At 43.8% G+C, this 26,938-nt stretch overlaps 1 protein-coding gene across 7 annotated transcripts in view; it reads right to left on the bottom strand.

The window, feature by feature from the left end:
* PSD3 (pleckstrin and Sec7 domain containing 3) overlaps window positions 1–26,938 on the bottom strand; it is a 461,071-nt gene that overhangs the window by 93,227 nt on the left and 340,906 nt on the right. The window contains exon 1 of one of the 7 annotated variants that reach the window (XM_081127022.1): window positions 18,391–18,963. The exons of the other annotated variants lie outside the window; for them this stretch is intronic. Coding sequence (XP_080983148.1) covers window positions 18,391–18,549 — 159 coding nt within the window. The 5' untranslated portion in view covers window positions 18,550–18,963. Of the gene's footprint in view, window positions 1–18,390; window positions 18,964–26,938 lie in introns of those variants that run through there. 7 annotated transcript variants of the gene reach the window in all.

The raw sequence follows: 26,938 nt of genomic DNA, 5'->3' as shown, positions 1-26,938 counted from the left end.
CCAGAGTACTTTAACAATGTGGTAAAGATTTTAAAAATCTCTTCATAAAGTAGTTGAGAATGATATCTTAAGTTCTGAAGTTTTTCTAATACATTCAATTCTGCTCCAGAACAAGTGTTGTTGTTTTTTTCAATTTTTCTACCCGTGAGAATATTTTGCTTAAAGAGGTACTGAGTTCCAAATTAGAAAATTCTTGCTTCCTGATCAGTAATGGTAAACATACGGTAAAAAAAAAAACATACAGTATAACAAAAATCGATTATAAAATATCTTGTAAAATTCAACAAACTTGGCATGTTTTAAGTCCAGTCCTCTCCTGTGTATACAACAGGACACACCTAAAAGGGGGATGTTATCCTTAACCTTTTCAACTGAGAAATTACACAGGGATTTTCATGAATCATTTTAGAGCTTTCTGATGATTCATTATTTTTCTTAAGAAAGCAAAATTTGTTTTGCAAATGCATCCAACACACTTATACCCTTGTCACAACTTCCTATCCCTTTATCTACTTAGCTAAGAACTGAATTCCCTGGATTTCTCTCTATCACAGGAATCACCTCCTGCCCCCTGCAGCCTAGAGCCCACGCTCGGTCACCTGAACCAGTCTTGTTAAGATCTTCTGTTCTACCTGTAACTCTCGACCAACCCCACTCTGACTTCTCCACATTTATATCCCATATATTAGTTAAGGTTTCTTTAGTTTCAAATACAAATACCTAAACTCTATCTTAAAGGTAAAGGGGACCTAATAGTTTATGTAGTCAAATCATAAAAAGATATTAAGCTGGACTCAGGGACACAGAAATTTAAAACTCTCTCCCCTCTCCTCTCAACTCTTCTCTTTTCACCCCAAACATCTCCATTCCTTGTTTCTTTACTACACAAGAAATGTGTCTACAACAAGCAACACCCATTCACATCTTTGAGTCTCTCAACAACAGAAAACCAACAGTTCTTTCTCCAAGCTCCAGTTTGAAAAGATACCAACTGGTGTGATTCTCCAGAGTCAAGGGCGTTGGGGCATCTATAAAACAGATGGTAGCACCAGTGCAATCCTCCTGAACCTCACAGCCTTCCCTATTTGTATGTGACTAGTTCAGAGAAAATGAAACAATAGCACAAATTAATGCCCCTGCAGGGTCATCGCCTCAAACTTCAGCAGAGGTTCATTCATGAGCCTCCTTTAACTTTTCCCTGTTTTCCCTGAAAGGCATCTGCACCGGCATCTACTCCCTTCTTCCTGATGTAAGGGAAGGGTGTCCCATCTCGGCAAGGCTGAGCCCTAACACTGGTCCCGATGGCTTCCGTCTGTGGCAACATCCCCTTCACTGGCTCCACCCTAACAGGTTCCAAACGTGCATCTCTCCCAACCCCCTTCTGCGACTCAGTTACCACCTCTGTTCCTCAGCCTCTCTTTTTAAGCCAAGTTTCTGAGAGACGTTCCTGCAATTCTTATTTCCACTTAATCTCTTCAATGCAGGCAATCTGGCTTTTGTCCCTGATCCGCTATTAAAACTGATCACAGCAGAGTCACCAGCTCCCTTCAGTGCTAAGTTAAGGCCGTGTTTCAGTGTCCCTGCTCCTCTGCACCTTTTAGCAGCACCGACCCTCAAATATTTTCTTTCTTATTTCCCGTGACACGTACGCAGTCTCCTGAATGTTCTCCCCTCTCCTTGGATAACCCTTCTCATTACTCCTATCTCCCTCATCTTATGTCTTACGTATGAGTGAACTTATGGGCTTATCTCCAGCCCACGTGAGCTCCTGTGAACTTCAGCTCCACATGTCAGCTGCACCTGGATGTTCCCGAAGCGTCACAAACTCATAAAGAGGAGCTAGGACACGAAGACCTAATGGAGAAAGTGTACTCTCAACCTTAGTAAACTGTATTGGTATAAAATATATAATTTTTTGAGTACAGAAACATGATATATAAAGCACAAGGTAGTTAATGTCCGTGGTAATATAAAATACTCAAGTCAGGGAGGGTCCTAGTACAGTAGGCAGACAGACAGACATGAGCAGAGCAAGGTCGATGGGCCAGGGACAGACGGTCACCAGGGTGGAAAGCCCTGGGTGTCTAGCAACGGGTAAAACTGAGAAAACAAGGACCTTGCCCTACTTAGGGTGACCTTTCCTCCCCAGCAGGCCCCCTAACCTTTGATATCAGTGGTCATGCAGTTTGTACCCTGATTAAGTTAATGATCCTGAGACAGGGAGAGTACCTGGGCTGAAGCAGTGTGTATATGAGAAGGTGGCAGAGGGAGACTTAAGACAGAGAAGGCGATGTGAAAAATTAGAGCAATGAGACACGAGCCAAGGGATGCCGGCAACCACTGGAAGCTGGAAGAGGCAGGGAACAGACTACCTCCCGGACACCTTGATTTCAGACTTTGGCCTCCAAAATTGTAAATGAATAAATTTCTGTGTTTTAAGACACCAAGTTTGTGGTAATTTTGTTACAGCAGCCCTAGGAGACGAATACACCAGCGTATAAATGGAGGACAGATGTCGGAATAAAGAATGACCATACCCACAGGTTGATTTTCAGAAATATTTCCAGAGTCGATCGTTGGGTAAAATGTAGCCTTTTACTATCATGGTCTCAACTGAAGGTCTGTGGGTACACACCAGAATCAGCCAAGAAATTTTTAAAACACTGATTACTGAGCTCCACCCCAGATTTACCGAATCATGTTCCCAGATGAAGAACCTACACACGAATATTTCCAAATGCCTGCATGAGGCTCTGATAGGAACCCTTGGTGAAAAGTCCCTGCTTTCCAAGTTTGCCAATATTTTCTCTAACTGAAGTTCCTGCCACTCAACCAGGGGCTAGACAACAGTCAGGTACCCCCACTGAGACTAAACAGGGCAGCTGAGTCTTCAAATTCAAAGGAGAGAGCAAAGTAAATGGCTTAAATTACAGAGATCAAAGTATCTGGGTCTAAATTCTCCTTTAAGTTTTTGTTCCTCACTTTTGATTGCTCCTCGAGAAGATAAAATGCTACTTTATTCATGGCTTAGCATTGTCACTGACAGCCCACGCCTGCTTCTCTGAAGTTTCCCCATTACCATGCATTGTGTAACCATGAGTCTCCTCTCTCTCCGAGCACATTTTGCAGTCTATGAAATTCATGCATTTTAGTTCAATCACCTCTAAACTCCAATGATTTCCCCACTCTGTGCTCCTTGAATTATTATGAAAAGTACAGAGGATGACATAGCTTCCAATTCCCCTCAGTGAGACTGACAGAGACCATGGTGAAATTTCACCCAGCAAGAAATGTGACACCATCAGCACCACGGCCATCGTTTTCAAGTGCAGTGCTGTTTCATGCAGATGAAGCGCTTTCAAGTACAGAATTAAATATGCACCACTCTGGAAGTCTGATCAGAGACAGACTGTGTCTGAAAATGATATTGGTTAAAAATCAATGATAAAACTAGTTACACCAAATGAATTTCAAACTGGTCAGGAAAACTCAAAATACCCTAAAAACAACAGGCTTCAACTTGTCTTCCTCTCTATGCCTTAATATCATATTGAAAAATGGCATTACCCGCTCATTAAAGAAGGCTCCCCTAAAACCAGTGTTTATAACGGACTCATTTGCCCCCTCTACTCCTGCAGGTTTTTTTGGTTTTTTTAAAATAAAATGTATCTTTATTGATTTCAGAGAGAGGAAGGGAGAGGGAGAAAGATAGAACATCAACGATGAGAGAGTCATTGATCGGCTGCCTCCTGCACGTCCCCTGCTGGGGATCGAGCCACAACCCGGGCATGTGCCCTGATGGGAATCGAACCGCGATCTCCTGGATCCTAGGTCAGTGCTCAACCGCTGAGCCACACCCATCTGGGCTACCCCTGCAGGTTTTTATACCTGTGCAGTATCAAAAAAGGTTATGGGTGAGAGTTATGTTTTGTTTTGTTTTTTTAAATTCCAGGAGGCAATTGTCAAGCAGAAGTAAAAAAGGAAAAACAGCCTGAGCTTTGCCACAAGAGTGTTCATAGGCAGATCCGTTTTAGGGAGACGTACCCAATGGAGACGGGTCTCTAGAAACTGACTCCCTTTACACGACCTGTGTTCCAGTACCCAATGGACAGTTTTCATGTACCCAAGTTTAAAGGGGGTAAGTTAAATACATTCACAAGCCACCTCAGAGACATTCAACTCTTTAGCTCTCCCTCAGGGTGACAGAAGCATGCTCAGTGTCAAGTAACTTATCTTGAGTGTGTTGTTTTTTTCCACATCTAAAGTCAGATCTATTTTTTTGGATGTAAAAAGAGTCAAAATCGATGTCCCGGACAATTAACTTAACCTTGTGTTGCGGTGCATGGCCAGGCCCGGCCGGCCATGGCGGGAGCATCTGACCATGAAGTGTCTGAGCCCTTAAACAGCTGCACCAGCACAAACCCATGACAGACACTACAAAATTAATCAGAAAGCCCTTGCCGTATTGAAAGGGTGTCTGAAGTGTAATTAGCTGGTATAATTCACTGCATAATAAACATTTCTGAGGACATTCTACAGGCTAGAGTGGCACCGTGTTGGGCTCAGGGGAACCCACCCTGCCTGCAGGGGCCACAAGGGGCAACACGGGGCCCTTCGGGTAACAAGCAACAGTCAGCTAACAGTCGCCTAACCTTGTACTTCCTACTTACAACGTGCAAGACACTGTCACACATGGTCTCTATCATGACATCACATTACATGTATTTAGAGGAAAACTAAAACTAAACGGAAGAGAAAACAGACCGAATTTCAGAATTTGAAGGTGGGGTGGCATCTGGCTGTCACTAACTTGCCCCTGTAAGACAAATGAATTCATCTACCTGGACTTTATTTTCTAAATAAGCAACATGAGAGGGTTACATAAGGCTATCGTTTTAGACCCTCTTTCAGATCAACCATTTTATGATTCTACAGAAAACAGGGATCTCAGGAATCACCTGGTCAAACTCTCAAACTGCTCCTTTCCCTAGTCCCTGCTCCCTTTTCCTGTGTCCCCCACTTTTTTTTGCCATGGTTACTGATTAGCAGGATCACTATCTGCCCTCAAATCCCAGGCATGAATCATAAATTAAAAAACATTTTAAAATTGCATGTGAACAAGAATGAAAATGGAAGAGAGGGGATGAGGGAGGGAAGGAGAAGAGAGACATTGATCATTGATTTGATTCTCTAAGGGGGAGGAGGGCCTCACTGCAAAGACATTTAGGGTGTGAGTGCCAAGGAGTAGCCAGGCAGCGATACAGAGAAGAGCAGTGAGCAGCTCCTGGCATAACTGAGCTTGGTGGGTCAGAGAAACAGGGTCAGGGTCAGGGTCAGGGTCAGGGTCAGGGTGGCTGGAGCATGGTGGGCCCAGGGCATGGTGTGTCATAAGGGCAAACAGGTTGAGTAGGGCTGTTTGAACAAAAAACAAGGCTTTATTCTGTGTGTGTTGGCCAATCACTGGAGGATTTTAAGCAGTTGCCCTGGCTGCTGTGTGGAGAAAGGGTTGGAAGAGAGCAAGGGAACTGGCAGCAAGGTTGGTGGCATCTGGGTGAGAGATGAGGTGACCTGGACTGGGAGATGGCAGTGGCAGATTTGGGGCGTATCAGGCTATCTTCCTAAATTATGGAAGAAGGCTGGCCCATTTTCGCAAACCTCAAGCACAAATTAAAACTTAGGTAAGATAGTTTCAACAGTGCACCTGAGATATATTGCTATCTACCAGTATTTAAAATCATTTAAGCTAAAAATGAGGTAGATATATTGTTATAAGACTGAAGGGATTGAGAACCCATTGACAGCAATTGCCTTTGGAGAGACTGGGGTGAGAAAGAGAATTTTCAGTATATAATCTTCTCTGTACTGTGTGAATGTTTTTCCCCTTTTTATTGAATTTATTGGGGTGACACTGGTTAACAAAATTATATAGGTTTCAGGTGCACAATTCCATATCATCTGTACAGTGTATTACATATACTACTTGAGTGCCTACCACATGGCACATACATTACTTTCTCAACTAAAAATCTAGATGCTAGATTTTTAACTCCTTGCACATGATCAAATTTCTGCTTCTCTTTATTTCCCTCAATGCCTCATAAATTGTCTTGACCACAGCACATATTTTAAAAAAACATCGGTTGAGAAGCCAAGGATCTTGGTGATAATGATCTTAATACCACAATTACGATGAGAGACAGTAAATGTAGAAAAAAGACCAAAGGACTAGAAATCTGTAGACTTGTATCAAACCTGCCTGTTCCATCAGCTTGTGACTTTAGGCCACTAACACTACCTCTGGTTTCTTCATCTGTAAAGATGGTGTAACAACACCTGCCTCACAGAGTCACGAAGATGAAATGAAAGCATCAATACGGAAACTTACGTGCTCTGTAAAACAAATATAAGTAAAAGGTACTCCTGCCGTCATGTGCAGTCCACTCCTGTCCTCCTTAGACTTCACGGACCACTTGGACTTAACGCCCAGCATCTCGCCATTCCACTCCCCTTAGCCAGTCAGCACCCCATGCCAGACACATGCTGGGTGAGGGCAGAACCACTAACTTTCAATCAAGCTGGCAGTTTGGCATCATGGACGAATTATGCCAACAACTAACATTTACTGAGTAGTTAACAAGCGCCAGGACCCGTTCCTAGGGCTGACATGCACTGCACCATCTACTCTTCACCCCAACCCCTGCGTTTCATTCCCATTTTACAGGTGCAGAAAATGGGGTGCAGACAGGTTAAGTATTACTAAGTGACAGATCTCAAAAGGGAACCATAGGGCAGTTCGACTGCAGAGCCTTTTAATTTTTTTCCTTGACTTTTTATTTTTTCTAAAAAAACCCTTTCACTTCCTGGGTCCACTTTGTGGCACACAAGCTGGCCTCTGCTACATAATTCTTGCCCCCAAATTGAGAAGGACAAGAGTACACCGTCCCTGTGTACTATACAGAGTATATGCTATATACTTCCAACTAGTACAGTATTCTCTCAAGGATCTTAGAACTTGCCACAAAACTCCAACCTGGGCATCCAACTCCATTTTACAGCTGGAGTCCTGTCTGTTTTAGGAGACACCAGGCTGGGTGTCTGACAAGTGAAGGACGACCCTCCATATAGTGGACATTTATTGAGTCCTGTTACATGCTGGGCTCGGGGCTGAGCACGTAGGTGCCTTTTAAAATTTAACCTTCTACAACCTGCGAAGTCTGATTTACTCCACTGATCTCAAGGCTGGGGATTAGGCAGACTGTTACCTGCTGCAGGCTGTAGGCTGCCAGATCAAAGGCAGGATGCCTGCTTCAACGTGCGAAAAGAAATCACCACAGTGACTCCATCTTGTTGGACAAATTGCACTGACCTTGCTGACTTGCCAAAAGAAGTTATTTGTTGAGAAAGAACTTTTCAAGGACTGTACAAAATAGCTGTGCTTTTCAAGGACTTTACAAAAAAAAAGTTTCTTTCCCCGTAAGGGAAAGAGATGTCCATGAGAAACCAATGACTTGTAAAAGATAAATTTCCCTCCAATCACAATTCTTGGTAAACAACTCGTGTAACCTGAATGTTCTTTTTCCCTTTTTCTTTTAAAAGCCCCTGTACCTGATCTCTGGAGGGGACACTTTTATGGTTGTTGCTAGAATCTGTGTTCCCGAGTTATAACTCAAGACCCCGAATAAATGCTTTTCTTGCCTTGCAGACTTGCCTTTTTCTCTTGGTTGACAAATGTGAACCTCAGATAAACAATGCGTAACTTTTTTTTTTTTAAGCACAAGTATGCCTCCAAATTTTGCAAGAGACATATTTATACTAAACATTATTCATTATTTATCTGAAATTCAAATGTAACTGGGTGGTCTGTATTTTTACTTGCTAAATAGGGCAAAACCCTACCCTGGTGATGGAGTTATTAGTGGCAAAGCTGGCACTCAAACACAGGGCTATCTGACTCCAGAGCCCATGTTTTTATGCACTACTCTGTACTTCTTTTTCATTCCCAAAATGGACTTGCTATGACAATGTGAAAACCCTGCTGGGAACAGGATATGAATCACAGGTAAAGAGGTATTTTCAGAGAGGCATAGATGGAAGGATGGCACCATATATCATGAAAGGATCCTCACCTGCAAATCAATGTGGGCATTAGAAACTAGTGCCCAAACCATGCTGCAGATGTGAGTTAATGTAGCAGTCCTTAGAGCTTGAGAGCTTGGACAGAGTTAATGTGATTAAGGTCTTAGTGAATCATCACCTTCTTCTATATGAGCATCCTTCAGCATGTGTACCTATTCTCTGACCTGTGCAAGCAAGAGCCTTTTCAAAGTCATTGCAATCACAGTCATCTCCTGGTTTTGTTTTTAATTCTTGCATCCTGATCCTCTGGCACTGTAATTTATTTATCAAAAATTTGTCTGGTCCGTGGCTCAGTGAATTAGAGCATCGCCCCGTGTACAGGAAGGTCGAGGGTTTAATTCCCAGTAAAGGGCACGTACCTGGGTTGTAAGTTCGATCCCTGCCCTGGTCCAGGTGTGTGCAGGAGGCAACCAATTGATGTGTCTCTCTCACATTGATGTTTCTCTCTCCCTCACATTGATGTTTCTCTCTCTCTCTCTCCCCCTCTCCCCTTCACTCTCTGAAATCAATGGAAAAAAATATCCTCGGGTGAGGGTAAAAAAAAATTAAAACAACAACAACAACAACTTGTCTGGATTTGGATAGCTAAGCTATGCTTTTGAAAAATATAACAGTAACCAATCTTTTCAAAGAAGATTCTGGGTTGTATTTGCCATAATCTGTTGTGAGACCCTCTTGTTGGTGAACCTTGCTTGTTGGGATGTGGCAGGCACGTACCATAATAAAGGATGCTTCACAATTTTACAACATAAGGAAAACATAAATTCTAAGTGACCTTGTAAATTATGTGCAGTATTTTTTAAATACCCGATCAAATTGATCAATTATATTTAATGATTATGGAGACAGGATGATAAAGTTAATGTACACAGTTAAAAATTGTTTGCTGGGCAACATGCAGTGCTCTTTTTGTAAATGGCTGGTAGAAACGACCCCTGGGGGACTTTGACATTTTGAGAGATCTCCAGGCAGGGCATTTGTTCTGACATTTCCATGCATCAGACAGAGCAATGAAGACAAATGGAAATAGATTTTATCTAAAGCAATCAATGCAGCCAAATTAAATAATCTAATCCAGTGGCTACCAGGCTTTTGGATTTCATAAAATGGAAAATTTTCAAAAGAGGTTTTGAGAACTCACATAGGATTGTCAGCTTTTTATTTAGCCAAGTGAGAAAATAAATTTAATAAATGAAAACAAAACAAATACTATCACCATCATTCCATAAAAAATAAGTAATAAAAACAATCTCAAAATAAGGACTGTTTCCCAAGAAAGGACCAGTCTTACACTAACATTTTCACTATAGCTGGAAACTTTGGCAGTGACTAGCAGAAGAACACAGTCTAGTCCCATAGCTGCTAGAACATTGTTTTGCAAAAGATGTAATTTTTAATTTATTTTTTATTTTATGTATTTATTTAAAAAATATATCTTTATTGATTTCAGAAAGAGGAAGGAGAGAGATAGAAACATCAATAATGAGAGCGTCATAATCGGTGTCTCCTGCACGCCCTCACTGGGGATCGGCCCTGCAGCCCGGGCTTGTGCCCTGACTGGGAACTGAACCCCGATCTCCTGGATCATAGGTCTATGCTCAACCACTGGGCCATAATGGCTGGGCTAATAGATGTAATTTTTTAAAAGACGTCTCTGTTACTTGGTGTTTACTAAACACAAAGTTAATCAGGATACACAAAGCAGTCTAGTCACTCCAGTTTCATACGTACCTATGTATGCTATTTTCCTTGCTATTCATTTTTAATTTTTATAAAGGCAATACATACATATTTTATAATAAAAAATTACTAAAAGACTTATAATGAACATAACAATCCCTTGCTTTACCTCTGATTCTTGCAGCCCAGAGGTAACCTCTAAAAACATATTTTTTAATCCTCACCTGAGGATATGTTGTTTATTGATTTTTTCTTTTTTTTGAGAAAGAGAAATATCAATGTGATAGAGAAACATCAATCGGTTGGCTCCTGTACAGCCCCGACTGGGGATTGAACCTGAAACCTGGGTATGTGCCCTGATGGGAATCAAACCTGTCACCTTTTGTGCCCAGGATGATGCTCCAATCAACTGGGCCACCCGGCCAGGGCAGAGGTAGCCTCTTCCAACTCCTTGTGCGTTTTTCTATTTCAGTAAGAACTAGACTTGCAATGTGAAACTGGAAAATTAGCACTGAGCTGTCCACACACACACACACACACACACACTGCTGACTCTCGCTCTCTCCTCTCCTCACTCCCAGTCCTTCCACTAATATCGCACCACAATCCCACTTTGGAGGCAAGTCACTGTTCAGTGCCCACATCACTGCGACTCTGTAGCTGTAAGTCGCCCCTGAGCTATGTGCACGTTAAGCTACCTTCGCTTTTTATGAACTTTCTGTTTTCCCCGGGGTTGCCCACCGCCTCACTTTGTTGCTGTTGTCTTCACTTCCTAAGGGCCTCTCTCTAAGTCATCTGCTCTCTCCCCAAGAGAGCTGCGGATCCCTCCCTCGGGTGGGCACGGCGCGCCCTCAGTGGCACCGCTGGGAGCGCCCTGCATGCTCCCTCGCCACCATCTCCTGCACCCCTGCGTCCCAGGGCGTCCCTTCCCCATCACCGGGGCTCCCTCGGCCTCTCGCGATCACATTCCCTGGTTGCTGCTTAGCCCGCCTTCTCCTCTTCAAGTAACTGAGACGCGGCACATGGGTGAGCACAGAGGGAGGAGACTGCCGACTGTGAAACGTGTGCACGTTTCCCTTAATCCTGCTATTCTGAACGTGGGACTCTCACTACGGCCTCGAATGAGGATGATTTGCTAAATCAGAAGTCTCTGGGCTCATCTCCCCAGGCAGGAGCTGCGGACGTGGGGAACACGGTCACTGGGATATACAAAGTAGAGGAGGCCACCTGGAGTGTCCAGTTCCTCATTTTAGAAGTTTTAATGAGATCCTCCTGTTCCGACCCACTGCCCTCAGAGGCAGCCAGTGCCTCCAATTCCTAGGCCTTTCCTGTGTTCCGGGGGGGGGGAGTCAGCCCCTTCTTTCCTTGGCTTTGGGTTTCAGACACTTAGGTTTCAGCTTTCTCTGGGGTACTAAACTAGCTAACAAATCTGTGTGCTTTCCGTCTTTCAGACTTTGTTGACATCTTGAGGGAATCCTATCTTGTCCTCTGTGTCCCTGAATATCTGAATTCTACTGTCATTTTAGTGTGTTTATGTAGGCAGAAATAAAAGCATACTGTTACCTTAAACTCTGAGTTATACTTTTGCAGCATATAAATACCACTTACTCATGGTCTCAGAGATCACAGCAGGGTGCTGATGAGGCATACAAAACCTCTAAACACACTGCCCAATCATAAGAAAAGTGTTCTGGAGGGCCTTTCTAGTTCACCTGTTTTTAAAAGTGTTTTGGGGAACAGAACTAAAAAAATCAGCAAGCCCCTGGCGCTTTATCATCCCTCTGACAGCGAAAGGCCTTTCTCTCCAAGCACGTTTCTGTCTCTGTCTGCCCATTAGGACAACCAGTTAAGCTGACCCTAACCCTTCAGTTTACTTATGCTGGATTAGAAGAGAACTCCAATAAAAAGCTGGATAGAAATGAATTCCCCTCTCCTGAGCTGCTGGGCACCAGGGTCTGGAGAAGGCCCAATGCCTGCTGTGGGCACCCTGGCATGGCCCAGAGGCTTCCTCAGTTGTAGAGTTAGAGCTGACCCTACTGAACTGCACCTCGGTGCAAGGAGAGTACTGTGTCTTCGATGGATTTGTAATCTTGTCTGATGTACCTCTAAGATATTGCAGGTGTGGCTCCCACCACGACAGTAAGTAAGTTGTAATCTTTTTTTCTGGTGGAGGGTCTTGCTTTCAATTTCTACAAAACTGCACATCTGTGAAGCACAATAAAGCGAAATGCAAAAAAATGACATGTGCCTATAGTGGGATCACGCAAAACCCTGGCTCCTCAGGTTTGAATCCGGTGATGAAGCAGACACTGAGGTCTCCAGCTGCCTGGGGACACATCCTAACATTCAACTGCAGGCTACAGCCGGCGTCCTTTCAGGGGGTGAGTCAGACTACGAAGAGAGGGCCTCAGCCAGTACTTTCTTAAAAATTCTGACATGAAGCATTCTAAGTGATCTACCTAGAAGAACACATTCCACTGAAACCAGACGGTGTGTGTACACAGACTGTATACTAAATGTTGTACCGTCCAATGTGGTAGACTGGATTTTAAAAATGTAATGAAAAGTATCTACTTACAGGATAAGGTAATGCTCAAAATTGTAATTAAAGTCAGACATAGAAGAGTAACTCCCATGATAAATACTGAGGAGCCACCTTGCCCAGCTATTCATGGCTTCTATATCACTATGGATGAGTAAATTAAAAACAAAAAAATCTCCAAAAATCTCCTATTAGTCCCTAAACTGAATGCAATCCCTGAATTCTAAACAGGCGAGCAGGCATGATCTGAAAACAGACAGCAATAAAGGAAAGACACCATCCTGGAAAACGCAGGCCATCTGGTCACCGTGCATAGCTCCACACAAGAGCTCCTGACGGTTAACTTCAGGTATCATGATGCTACTAACCCCCCGGGATCTGCGACAACACCACAAAATTCCCAGTACAGCATTCTTTTTTCTCCCTTATCTGTCATCGTAACAATATTTCACAGCTTTTTCCTCTTCCCTCTCCATGATTTTGACAGGGGCATTATACTACTTGCCAGGAACAATGGCGGGAAACAGCATTTTCTTTACAATGTTCAAGTCCTGTGTGGAAGCTGAGAAAGCCCTGCTTTAGGACACCACCACTGGAAGAGTGTGTTCAACAGAAAGGCATGGGCGTAGCAGAGCAAAAATGCAGTGTTGACACTGGGAGTTATTCTAGAGACACTTACACCAAGCACACACCACTGGCACTTCAATCAAGTGGAAATAGGTAAATAGTGAGTGGTGAGGTGAAGATCTGCTTTTAATTACATTCAAGGGTCAACAAGTGTCATCTCATCAGGAGCAGAGTTTGTTCAACATCCATTTTTAAAAAAAGTATTAATTTACAAGGAAGTTCTGGCAAGATCTGAGAAATTCAGAAACTCAACAACAAAGCCAATATCATTTTGTTAGCTTCATAACAAAATGGTTTTAAAAATAAAACCGAAGGTAGTGAAAAAACCAAAGGCACTCTATTTTGGGGCAAGGCTGACTCAAGTCTTGAGAGCGTTCAACAGCTATTGATAATGATGTTGTCTGTAGAGCTACCTTCCAGGAGGGGCTAGGCCTCTTCTTAAGACCTCTGTGGGGTAAAGATTATATGAAAGCATCAAAATGTGTTAGTCTGGCAGAATCACACCTGAACGGAAAGCATAACTTTGATAAAATTATGGCAGAGATTTTAACCTGGACATAATCAATCGGAGGGTCTGTGGGAGGAGTTCTTGAGCTCACGGGAAGAACCCTGTTACAGCAGACCTCTAGGGTTGCTAACAGCCCCCCCTCAACTCCCTCTCCCTTTCCGTTCCTCCTCTGTGTCTGGTTCACCGGGTCTGCATGCACCAGACTGCAGTCCTTCCTTTTCCCTAAATAATCCCTTTGCTGATGGAATACCTAGTCGATACTGTTTTCTAGTTGACGACTTCTTGCAACACAAGTAGTAACTCCAGTGGGAAGAAAGTAGAATCAATAAAAGAAAATTAGAGTTCTGGAGATAAAATTGTTTTTATCTTTGCATTACCAGATTTACTTTGTGAAAGACACCTCTTCCCTGCTTCTCTCATGTGCCAGGCTTTTAACTAGCACAGAGAGAAGTTCTTGATACTCTGACTCCAAGAGTTTAAATCTACTGTCCTTCTGAAAGGATCGGGCTAATGAATGAATTTATGAGGTTAACAGATGTTCTGCTTCAATTTAAGAATAAAAAAAATATGTCAAAAGACATTTGTAGGGAGATTTTCACATTATGACTAAGGATTTTCCCCATATTCTATGACATAGACATTTTTGAGTAGACAGCTATAAATGACCCATCTGACCTGAACCTCCTTCCCAGGCACTAGACTCAGTGCAAAGAAAAAAGGAGATGCAGTAAGGAAATGCAGCTATCTGCAAATCTCTCAGGGGAAGCTCCCGGCTGCCAAAGGGCATCGGGATGATTTCCTCAAGGCTCCTTACTGTATAGATTGATTCTCAGGGGAGAAATGATTAATATTTACCTAACAATGCTAAGGAAATAACAAGCCAAGCCTGTGCAAGATGGAGAGACTAGAGTTGATGGTGCCTTTCAACACTATTGCAACATGTTTAGCATGTTTAACATGCTTACGGTTAACATCTAGCACAGGAAGAGGTGTATTCAAAGTACATACACAGTTCACCTTCCCTGGATCCAGCTCATCACTCAGTCTTTGGGTTCCTTTTACAGAGGAAAGAACTCCCATCAACCCCCACAATATTTCTAAAATTAACATTATTCAGAACAAAGATACCACCTTGTCAACCCCTGCATTTTGTGGATGAGCCTCAGGGAGGAGTGACTCACCTAGGCGCCCATTGCCAGTTAGTGAGCAGAACCCAGGCCAGACCACCAGCACCAGCACCAGGGCATGGGGTAAAGGGCCCACATTCTCCTCTGGCACCACCCAAAGAAGTACCAGGGGGCTCCCTCTGAAATTTCACTGTTGGAGAAATTGATTTCTTTGAATAATAACTTTAAATAGTTCATCTGAATCCAAACAATAGTAAATTAAAACAGTCTTGGTATAATCTCTAGTCTCGTAACTATTCCTAAAAAAATGCCTCAAGGATTCAACCATGCATCTTATGTTCACCTGGAACAACATAAAGAAACAGAAGCATTGAGCTGAGATTTCCCCAAACTATAATGTATAATGTATAAGGTAGTTTGGTAAGAGACAGGGAAGGAAAAAGGGATATCACCAACATGAATTTTTACAGATTTATGTTTTAAACCTATAGTTGACTTACTCAAGTTAAAAATTAAATCACACCAAAATAATTTATATTTGAGGTGTACCTAGATCCAGAGGAGGAATGTGGAAATGTATGGCAGAATTGAGGCTTAATCACCATCTTCTTATGCTGCACACACCAAATTCTAGAGTATTCACCTTTCAAGAAATTGGTTCCAAAATGTTACTTCTGTCAAAGGAAGAGCAACCAGCGGGCTCTGGCAGCAGGAAGGTCTGCACTGCCCCCTCATGGCCAGGAGCCTCACTGGTAACTCTTCCAGTATCAGACCCTTCACTGACGAATAACTTAAACCCACGTCAGACATGCATTCTCTACAAAATGCCTAAATATTCTTCCAAAACAACTTGACGTTTATGACCTGCCATTTCATCTGCTCCAGAATTTGATGTAAACAATGTTATCTAGAAAAAAAAAAAAGCCACACTCTATCCAGAGGTCTAAAGAGAGTTTAAAATACCTTAAAGAAAAAAAGAAAAGGCCACACAAAGAATTGAGTTGAAGAAACTAACTTATAGACTGTTTCAGTAGTTTAAATAATATTCAATATGAACTACAAAGGATTAGAAAATACAATTTTCTGAATTTAAAATGAGAACAAGGAAAGCTGCTAAGATATTTTGCTAAAATCAAAGGCAAGAGTACCAATCCTCTAATAAGCCCTTTAACACTAGCTTCAAATGAAGGGCCAAAAAGAAGAATAAACTAGATAAAGAGTGAGGACTATGATGAATCGATATTTAAATAAATCATTAGTTTTTAACGAACAATAAAACAGAAGTTAAAATTGCAAAAAAATGAAAGCTTTCAAGGAATATGCGATATGTTCTAACTCCAACTCTCTGAGAAGAGGCAACAGTTATTATACCTGTTCTAGAGAGAGCCAGAGCTCCAAAGAGACAAAACTAAACCCCAGTACGGCATCGAGAATTAATGGTACCTTCCCCTTTCTTTGGGGGGTGTGTGTGTGTGGCGAGAGGTAATTTCTTCTGATCATTAGGTTAGACATTTTGCACTTTGAATGAAGCATCGGATAATCAAAAAGTGTTATTTACATGATTAGCAGGAAGAAATACTGGTTTAAGTGCTACAAAAGTGCTACTAGATTTAAGTAAGGTGAACGAGAGTTCTGATTATTAACCTCTGGAGTAAAGTGTATATCCTGTAGATAGGAATATATGTTGCTACGTATTTATACACATCTATAATGTAATTCAGTTCACTGCATTCAGGGTACAAGCCTACAGCATTATTCAGTTCACTTCATTTAGGGAACAAAAATGGCTAGTGAATGATTAAGTTCAATTTATCTAATTTCCTAGTCTAATGGTTTTCTATTAGCTACTTCTCCTGTTCAATTTTAAAAGACTACATAATCCTATAAAAATATCTCTTGTGAGATACTGGGAACTTGGATACATTCTTCAATACACATTCCAGAACTCAGCGACCACATATGCCTCAAAAATATAATTAAAAAAAAAGTTACTATAATCTCCAATGTACCATGTGACAACCTATTAACTACAATTCTACCAGGAGTGTTTTATATTGTTCACTCCTTGCAATGTTTGCAATATGCCCAAAAAAGGCTTGGCTTTCTCTTGTAGAGATGCATATCGGAAAAGAGAGCCTGTTCTGGGTAACAGGCAGGGAAGACATAGGGAGTCTTCATTTCGCATCTATGCTAGATTCCAACATGAAAGTACACAACCATGATTCTGGGTGAAGAAATAATATTGCAAAGCTTAAATTATCACAGGGATTGCTGAGAGTTGATGATGGTCTGTTAATTCCCCGAAGCCTCTGACTGCATACTGTGGGTAAGATCCATTCTAAAACAAAATCTAAAGATGCTTCTTAGCACTCTTCATAGAAGCCCATTTTAGAGGCGTGTTGAGAATCATGCCTACCCACATCTGGTGATTTAACAATACAACAGGCCACCCAGGTCCATCTCAGTGGGAGATGATAGTCACCACGCCACAGGAGGTCTGGGAACAGTTTCAGTAGAAACCAGTACATCCCCATGCAGGTCACAGTAACAGGACTGTGCGGACACATTTCTCCCTAAAGCTACAGCTTTTAAAAAATACTAAGGAGGGACGAGCTACAGCTGAAGACGTTCCAGCCAGAAAATTTGCTAATGATTGATGGGGTCAGATCCCACTGTGTCATAATCTAAGGGGGTGGATGGGAAGCCAACATGTTTCTTAAAGTCACACTAAGGCATTCTGTCGCCTTCTCCCCGCCCCTGCCATATTTTGAGGGGAACCTATCATTACCAAAGTCTTTTAATAATCTAAGTGTCAGAGAAGGGGGACTGGGAGGGTACAAGCCTAATGTCACTCTCAGTGGGTGTGGATATCGAACCCCTGAGAAGACTGAAATGACACTGAGCTCCCCCTCCTGACGCTTTTTCTGTGCACTGTCAAACCTCCAGATCCCATCACAATCGTCTCCCTCTCCAGCCGCACAGTTCTGTGATCCTATGATTCTATTATTCCATTTTTAAACCTGTGGAGTGGGAGTGTTTCTGAGCACCCTGCTCACACAGATGGTGGTGGGAAGACTCTCAAGAATATGTTGCATGTAGTAAATGCCCATTTCACTACATAATCACTCCCTTCACATTTCATATGAACAGGGACCATGTTATCCTACAGACAGACTTAAAAAAACAAACAGTGATTAAAGGCAGCCCGGCGTCGGCACACATACATGTAAGGAGCAGGAAGGGAGAAATCCTCCCCAGTTCCATACACCTGAGGCTGAGGGCTCCGAACAAGACAGGGATGGGGTATGACAGGGCCAGGTCGCCGCTGTGTATCGGCTCCACATACTGGGGGCAGAGCAGGAGGGAAAGCAAGAGGAACTCACCGAACGATAAAATCACAGAGGATGTCTGTGTTCCCGATGTTCTAAAAATACACCGCACTGACAAATCATTCGTCAGACACCCTTCCTGAGACTAAAGGCAAGATCAACGTGCCAACCGACACTTTCCCCAAATCATGTCATTCTGAGCACCGCCTCACCCTTCTCTTCCACAAACTGGCTCTTTACAGACTGACCCAGCCACAGCCACCTTCGCATCTGGAGTTCAGACCCACCCCTCTCACCTAGTCTCACCTGATTCTCCTAGAGCCATCCACACACCTTACTTTCCCAGGCTGCCACTGAACGCCGGACACCGGCAGAGGTGGCACCGGATTTTGTTATCCTAACATGCAATCGTCCACATGGCTTAACGCGGCATTTCTTTACCTTGGTCTCCTTCGCAGAAAACTCCGAGGAGTTGGAGATTTTCATGGACTTTGACCGGTGGGACTGCCGCCGGATAGAATCCTCCCGGGAGTATTTCACGGACCCCGAGGTCCTCACCCGCACCTTGCTGGCGCTCTGAACACTGTTCACGCCAATCATTGCGAAGGCTCACCGGGGAAGGGGTTTGGAGAAATAAAAAGGCACTTTCCAGGCGCTGCAAGGCTCGAAAGCCGGAGGAGCTCTGCCGGGTTGTGCCTGAGCAGCTCGGAGCGCTGCGGTCGCGTTGGCTCAGCGAGCACCAGGCTGCCTCCCCCAGCGCCTCCAACTACCCTGTTTGCAGCCAGTCTGATTGTTCCAGGCGCAGCTCACGTCACTGGCTGCGAAGGGAGGAAAAAAATGCAATCCCACCCCTGCTCCTTGGCTCTCTTTTACACACACACACACACACACACACACACACACACACACACACGCACTGGAACAAATGGCAATTGGCCAGGCAAGCAATTCATTAACATTCCAAATAGCAACACTATTTCTCTGCTGATATTGTGCAGCAAGCTCATTAATGTCAACAACATAATAGAGATACCACAAATAAAAGTCTCAAGTAATATGTGAGGCACCATGTGAGGTGGGGACCGGCGATAAATTTCCAAGAGGAAAACAAAATTCCGCTGGACATCAAAAGGCTCCATCAATTACAGGCTAGTAAATGGATGGTAGCCACAGAGGCATCTCAATGGCCATTTATTTTCTTCTCTTTCCTGTTCCAGGCCACACATTGTTTAACAGTAATTCAAACTGTATAGCTTTCTGAAGCATTAAATGTTTCTTACAGCCTTAGACTACTACAGCCAGATATTTAAACAGGAATTATGTCAGCCTGTAGGAGAAATCAAGAATAAAAATACTATGCTACCTCCCTGACATACTGAAAAGTTACAAAGAAAACTGGCTGGTGAGCACGTTAACTTTAAATATGGCTCAGGGTGAGACCAATAAAGCCAATGCTGATCAGTAAGGAGCAAGGGGCTTTTCCAAGAGCTGCAAATGCTGCCAGTGTATAGGAACGGGTGCAACCTTCTGAGGGAGAATTACAAATCGGAGATTATTAGGAGCCCAGATAATTTTAGCTCCTGACACTTGAAGTTAGCTTGGGGCATGACACTCAGGATCCCTGTGCCTCACTTATCTAACATCCCAAGGGTAAGGAGGGTCGGCCAGAAAAGCCTCCAGGTAAGGGAGGGTTTAGTGATTATACAAGTAACAAAATTTAAAAGCAGTTTGTAAAATGCTAATCTGGGAAGCGTGTGCCAATCCCACTCCTCAAATCTGAACTTTTCTTTGGTGATTTGGGATCACAGGTTTTGTACAGTGTACGGCACAGTGCTGAGCTGTCTTTAAGGCACACAGGGCTGTTTCCTCCACTGTCAGTGAGCCCAGGTGAGGTGCTGTGTGGGCCTGGGCTTTCTTTCACCCTCACATCACGGCTTCCTCCTCCCCTCCTCTAGACTCCTTCACCTTCCATCTCTTTCAAGTACTTGATGCTTCAATTAAGCAATACAAATACATTAATTTTGGTAGAATCTGGTCTAAAATAACAAAAGGTAATAGGTTTTGGAAGATCTTGGGGATCTCCTCTTAAGAATGCACTGAATTTAGGGTCTATGAGGTTATTTTAGAGATTGGGAGGTACGTGTTCCTCTCGACAGGTAATTTAAAGCAACTGAATAACTGTCCTCTAAAGTGAACTTAAAAAATGTTTCTGTAGAGACTTTATACTTATATGTAACAAAGACAAAAAAAAATTGGTGTAACTATTTAACACTATGATAAAACTGATCATTAGGAATATGCATCATTCTAACAAGCATATGATGATCCTAGAGGCAAACATCCCCACTTAACACAAGCCTGAGGTAAAAGCCAAGAAGGAGCTAACAGCAGAGCCAAGATAAAAATTTAAAGAGGATTATGTAAAAGACACGAGAGACCCTGCCTCCATGTAGCATAAACACAGAGCACCGGTTTAAAAGAAACGCATCTCTGGGTTATTTGCCAGTCACCATAATGAGAAGTTAGAATATGTCTCCTGATGAACTTAATTTCCTTTTCTCCGCCAAAAGGGTTACATAAAAGGGCTGAAAACCATGTGCTAGCATGTCCAGAAATGAAATCTGATATACAACTTGATTTTTGGTAGAGTTTAGCAGAAATGTGCTATCTTTATCCAAATACAACGTCTCATTATAATGTTTGATGCTGCGAGAATTTAACTTGTGTTTATATGAATTAGCCTATGGTAAAACTGACTTCGTTATACATCATTTTGCTTAAAGTTGCAGGCCCTATTGACAACATTCAGCGAGGACTCAATGTATGTTATCTTTACCCAAAGACTGCCCAACTGGCTAAATTATTATTCCTGTAATGTCATAACTAAAAGTAAAAAACTTTCACCTGTTTAACCCTCTACTTTACAGAAGTAACGTATGATCTCTCACTTTGATAACATGGCAATTTTGCGAAGTGGGTGAAATGATATCACAGTCCCCACTTTTCAGAGGACGAGTCACTTGAGGAGGTGGCAACAGACCCAGCACTCAGATCCTCACTTCAAGCCATACCGCAAACTGCCCTGCCTTCCACATACCATGGCTGCCTACACTGTCCTTTCCTTTTAAAACCAGAAATGAACCTTTTTGCAAGTCAGGGAGAGAAGTCTTCCCCTGTCCCACTCCAGGGGTCTCTGTTCCAATCAAATCTGTACCTGGACACAGCGAACCGACAGCTGCAATGCCTCTAGTAGACTAAGGAGGAACCACAGGTGGTGCCTACACCCCATCTGAGCATGTCCTCAAGAGGAAGGCCAAGAAGAGGGCAGGACCTCAGCCCGGGGGCCTGTGCCGCTCTGGCTTTATCAGCCTGAACTTAATTCCCATGGTGCTGGGATGAAGCTACAAGTCTGTCAATGGCAGGCCTGTTGCGTATCCCAGGCTTGCGCTCTGGACTGCAGCTTCCACTCAATCCGCACATGCAACGCGAGCGCACCTCCTTTTTGAAGCTCCCCGAATCACTCCCCACCCGCAGTCCCCCCGCCTGGACCCGCAGTTCCCCCTGATCTTCCCAGAGCTGGCTTCTCATCATTCGCAGTTCGGCTCAAACGTTCCCTTTTCTGAGGGACTTTCTCCAGCCACGCCCCCCCCCAAAGAGCCTGAGCCCTCCACCCAGTCATTCTCCACCACGCTGAGGCCTCCTGGCCTCCACGGCACCATCGTGCTGAGTTCCCCCGCATCTCAGAGCCCGCAGAACCCGGCCGCGAGCGGGAGCGCCCGGGCTGCCCGCGGAGCAAGTGCTCCTCAAACGTGCAGTCCGCTTTCCGTCCCTTCTCTACGGTATTCCATGCCATTAAACTTTTAAAAAAACAAGTCAGCCTATATTTTTCTGAAAAATAATAGTTCAGAAACACAATGAATTTCTTTCCTAGTGGTACAAGAGAGTCTGCATTGAAATTTAAGTTTGCTTCCCACGCAGCTTCCCAGTCCGTCTGTCCAGAAACAAGCACTCCTGCCAGTGTCCTATGCATCCTTCCAGAGATAATCCAGGCCTGTACTGTGCCTGAGTGCGTGCGCTACTTCCGATGGCTGTGAATGAAAGCATGACATAGATTCTTTGCTTCTTGCTTTCCCCCTCATCAGCACACATAAAGCTACCTTGCTCTCCTTGGTAGCTGTATGTAGTATTCCAGTGTACAGATGCAACATGTTACCAGGGTCTTATTATTGGATACCTAGGTTCCAGTCTTTTGCGACCGTAACTAAGGATGCAGTGACCATTCCTGTAATATATCATCATCTTAAATAACATTCGGTTTTCCGATTGTTCTCTGAACAAGTCTTGTTTTCCTCCTTCTGCATTTATTTCACATTGCCCACAGTTGTGGTGTTAGGTGCATATGGGGTTTGCAACTAGATTCAAGATGAAAAAATCACTTCAAAGACCTACTGGATGGCCCTGTCCTGCCCAGTCTTGCTCTGAGAGGGCTTGACCGTGTTTAGATGTTAGCCAGCCTGTGCACAGAGCCTGCTTGCTGTGAAATAAAGACAGGCCTCCTGCAGAGCAGCAGCTGTTTAAAAATACAAAAATAACTTTCCATGAAAACTTTAGCAGAAAATAAAGGTGACTTCCACGTCAAATAGAAATTGTAGGAGAAATTTCATTATGCAAATTAATTAACTGAAAGGCATCACCTGATGCTTTCTCTGATTGAAGGTGCTATTTAGTACATAAGCCCTAAAAGGCTTCTAAAAAGTGTCCCAGTCAATAGAAAAACTCTAACCCTACCCACAGGCAGAGTCCTGGAGAAATTAGCTCAATGTATTACGTTGTTTGTGTGTGCCTACTAGGTGCTACATGCTGGGGATATATACACCATCACCAGGACAAGGCCCCTAACTTTAGGCAGCGCACATTCAGTTGGGGGTTGGAGGTAGAAAGGACGGGGAATTCTATTGCCATAATTATAATAGTGAATGTCTTCAGGATATCAATGAGCTAAGGACTTACAGACTCCAAATGAGCAAGACAGGAGAATATCAATGGTATCCAGGCAGATGCTTCCTTCCCTTCAGAAAATGTCATGGAACCATTAAGCAGAAAGTGCTTCTGAAGACTGGAGAGAAGCCAAGGTGGTAATGAATCCTAAATACCCACTGTCCAGGGGTACAATTAACACCGTGCACAGAAGGGCTGGGGAGGGGAGAGAGGCGGGAGGTGCGGAGAGGAAACCAGGCTCGGTGTATTTTCAGAACAGAATGGTGGCTGTAATATTCACCTAACTTAAAAGGATCGCACGAACTCCCTCGGTTCTGTAGCTCACACCGGTTTGTGTGAAAGTGACAGGCCGCTGGTCTGGAAGGCGGAGGTCAGGTGCTCACTGAGGCTTTCTGGCAATCACTGTTGCATGGCCCAACGTCTTCAAGAAGCCGATGCTACTGTCACAAAGGCACTGAAGAGTGATTTCTTGTCTAGGCCGTTCATTTGGACTTACTCTCATTGGTAGTGCCAGTAGAGTCCTTAGAAATAACTGCCTTCAGTCTCTCCATTTTATAGATGAAGATTCCCCGAGACCCAGAAACATGATCTCAAAACTAATAAGTGACAGGACTGAGACCTGTGACCAGGTTTCCTAATGTCCAATAGGAGCTGTTTTTCTCCTATCGTCTCCGCTTCTGGAAGGTTAAACAGTCCACGGAGACACACATCTTTTCAGACTGCAATAAGGTTTGGCAATGGTTACCTTGAAATGGAAAATCAACATGAAGAGACCGACTCTCGAAATGAAATGGAGGCCAGCCACTCATATTATAACTGCAGCAAGGAGACTGGAAAAATCAGCTCTACCAAAGGCTGAGGAACTAGTCTCAGGGTCCAGAAAAACGAGCAACAGCTTCCTGGCCCTGACATGTATCCGTTCGTTCTCTGGGGCTACTATTTTCCGTACAGCAACGTGACAGCAACATCAGTTAACCACTCAGAAAACAATGTCTACTGTAGTCATTGAGAGAACAGAAAACAACAAATGATTTCAAATATTAAAAATAGATAAGTTAGATAAAAACTTACTCCCTGCTTTACTTTTCCTGTCCAGGCTTCCCAGATGAGACTCTTCTAGTCTGGGGTTCATTTTGAACCCCGGCAGATGGTGGCAGCCTGGATTCACCTAGTGCTCACACCCCAGGACTACCTCCTGACCCCCAGGGGTCCAGACACATGAGGCCTCAGGCAGGCCCCCCTGGCTGACATCTGTGTTAAGAATCTGAACTGGAACCCTGTTGTCATGTGTCACCAATCTACCACTTCAACGGATTGGACACACTTCAGAGACCACTTTCTGAAACTGGACTTGGATAATTTCACCCAGAATAGACACTCATCTGCTCTCTGGTCTCCTGATCCTGCAATCTCAGCCGAAGGAGCATGTTTTACAGGCCCTCCCCCGGTCCACTGACCGTTTCTGCAAAGGTTGGACGATGTTTATCTTTATCCATCTCAGCTGGACCCAAAAGTGAAAAGTTCTGTCCTGCCATGGGGCTATGGATTTCCTTGGCTCACAAGTCATTATCTAGAATGTAAACTACGCCCAATTTTAATGAACACTCACTGTCTTCAGTAAAAAATCCCTATGACACGTTCAACCTATGAGGACACATTACCTCACTCTACCAGCCCTCAATCCTGCCTGTATTATCACATGCTTTAGTGCCATCTGTTCCTCCAACATACAAAGCAACAGGATGGGGAAGAAATCTTTAAATAGAACCTCCTTACATTTAAAATTAAATAACAAGAGCGCTTTGAGTCTTTGCCTGATCTGCTTCTGTGCCCAGGCCTTGGAAAAGCAGACTTTGGTGCGCATCTTGGTCCTGTTCAAGGGCACTCAGCCCCAGCAGACGGGACCTCAAGCAATGGGTTGTTGATAGGTCCAAACAGGATACTCGAGGCCAGTCACAAACAGCGTATGACACTGGCCTGCACCAGAGACCCTCCAAAAAGACCGAGAGTCCTAGCAGGCCTACCGAATACATAGAAACAAACCCAAACAGGCAGCCAAAATGGGGAGACAAAACTAAATAACATTCTTGAGGGGAAAAAACACATACCCTGTAAGCGTGAAATAGTTCCAAACTTGAGAAAACATCATTTTCCCCTTACAACCAAAGCCAGTCATGTAAGACGTTCAGGCAAGGGTCATAGGTTAGACTGCTGTTTAGAAGCACAGGAAAATACAGCAGGAAGACTGCGTCTGCACGAGAGTTCAGAAGACAATCCTTTGTAACTGACACCACCCCATTCAGCTCACCCCTTTGCAAACTGTCACATGGGAAAGAACCCACAGAACCTTATCTTGAAGCTATTTGTCTTTCTGGAGGGGTAGAAAACCCTATCATCTACCCTGAGACACTATAAATGCTTCTTTCTGTGCCACAGAAGGTAATCTTCATTCTACCCCAAAATACATACAAAATGCAAGCACTGGTATCATTTCAGAGGCCCAAAAGCTGTTCTTCCAGTGAGTAAAGCAGTAATTAAGATGGGGTGGCAAGTGCTGAGAAAATATTCTGTTCCATCAGTCCACCCATACAATAATCTCTTTATAACACTTAGTGTCAATTCAACAAACGTTCCCTAAGTGCCTAAGGCACGCCAGGCACCGTAAAATGGTCAGAGACGGCTGCCCTTGAGGAGCTTCCCACAGACAAATGATTAAGTAAGAAACACTGCCCATCAAAATACATGACTCCACTTCCATCTCCCCCTAAAAGATGATGTGGACAGAGAGCATGCCACATTTCGCTGCCTTACTTTCATTCATCAGAACGTCATCTAAAACCACACAATTTCGTTGTCCATTTCTTTGCTTAGTTCACTTGGTAGTTTGGGTCCCTTCCTTATCAGTTTCCATCGGTCCTTAATAATCTCAAGTCATATTTCATTTCACCAAAAAATGGTCACCACTGGTGCCACGAGAGAGTAACCGTAAGCTACAGAGCACAGATGAACAAACCTGTTCACCACTGTGATTCCCGCATTTACTCTGCCAGGCGTTAGGAACAGAATCAACAAAGCCGGGGGGGGGCTGCCGCTCCCACTGAGCTTACACTGACATATCCAGGAATCAAACAATCATTCGTTAGTAAATAACCAAATCATCCCACAGCGAGTGTGAAGCAGGAACTGCGCCCCTGCCGTGAGGTGCTCGGGGTCCCCGGCAGGTCCCGACCCGGCTTAAGAGCAGGAATGAGGCCCAGGTGGGATGTGGAGGGTGAACAGGGAAGAGAGGGAACAACAGGCTAAGCCTGTGACAATCACAGTGGCAGTGGCTCTATATTTCCGCAAGGAGCTGCAAAAGTTAATTTGGGAACATTTTTCTGTTTCCAAGCTTATCCTTGGTTTTCATTCTCAAAAAGACAGGAAGCCAAAGTGCCCGTACTACACGGACGTTATTTTATCTTCTCAATCAGCAAGGTCTTCCCAGATTCCCATTGAAGAAGAGAATGAAACATAGAGTTAGGAACAATTTAAATCCCTTTAACACCAAAGCTGTGCTCTGGGGCTTCAGGTCATTTCCAGGGGTAGATGGTCCAGTTGGGAGTTTGGGCTGGCACCAGCTCACCCTCAAGCAAACTCCGGAAAGGTGTGGAAAAATCCTGGAGCAAATGCAGGAGTCTTGTCTACTGTGAAATAGGTGAGGGCTAGAACATACATATCACATGGTATCAGATGATCAACTTCTCCAACTGAGCCAGACTTTTCAAAGTTTGGAGGATACAGGGCTGTTTCCAACACATTTCCCCCAACCTGCTGGTTATAGGACTTAACAACACCTGTAGGGTTTCTATGGAATCAGACCACCTGGAAAAGTGCAACCTTCAAACAAGACAAAACAATAGATTTCTTTTCCTCCCCTCCCCTCCCCTCCCCTCCCCTCCCCTCCCCTCCCCTCCCCTCCCCTCCCCTCCCCTCCCCTCCCCTCCCCTCCCCA

The sequence above is a fragment of the Miniopterus schreibersii genome, assembly GCF_964146895.1.
Source record: "Miniopterus schreibersii genome assembly, chromosome: 2".
Taxonomy (NCBI): Eukaryota; Metazoa; Chordata; class Mammalia; order Chiroptera; family Miniopteridae; genus Miniopterus; species Miniopterus schreibersii.
This window is presented reverse-complemented; position numbering and strand designations above follow the sequence as displayed.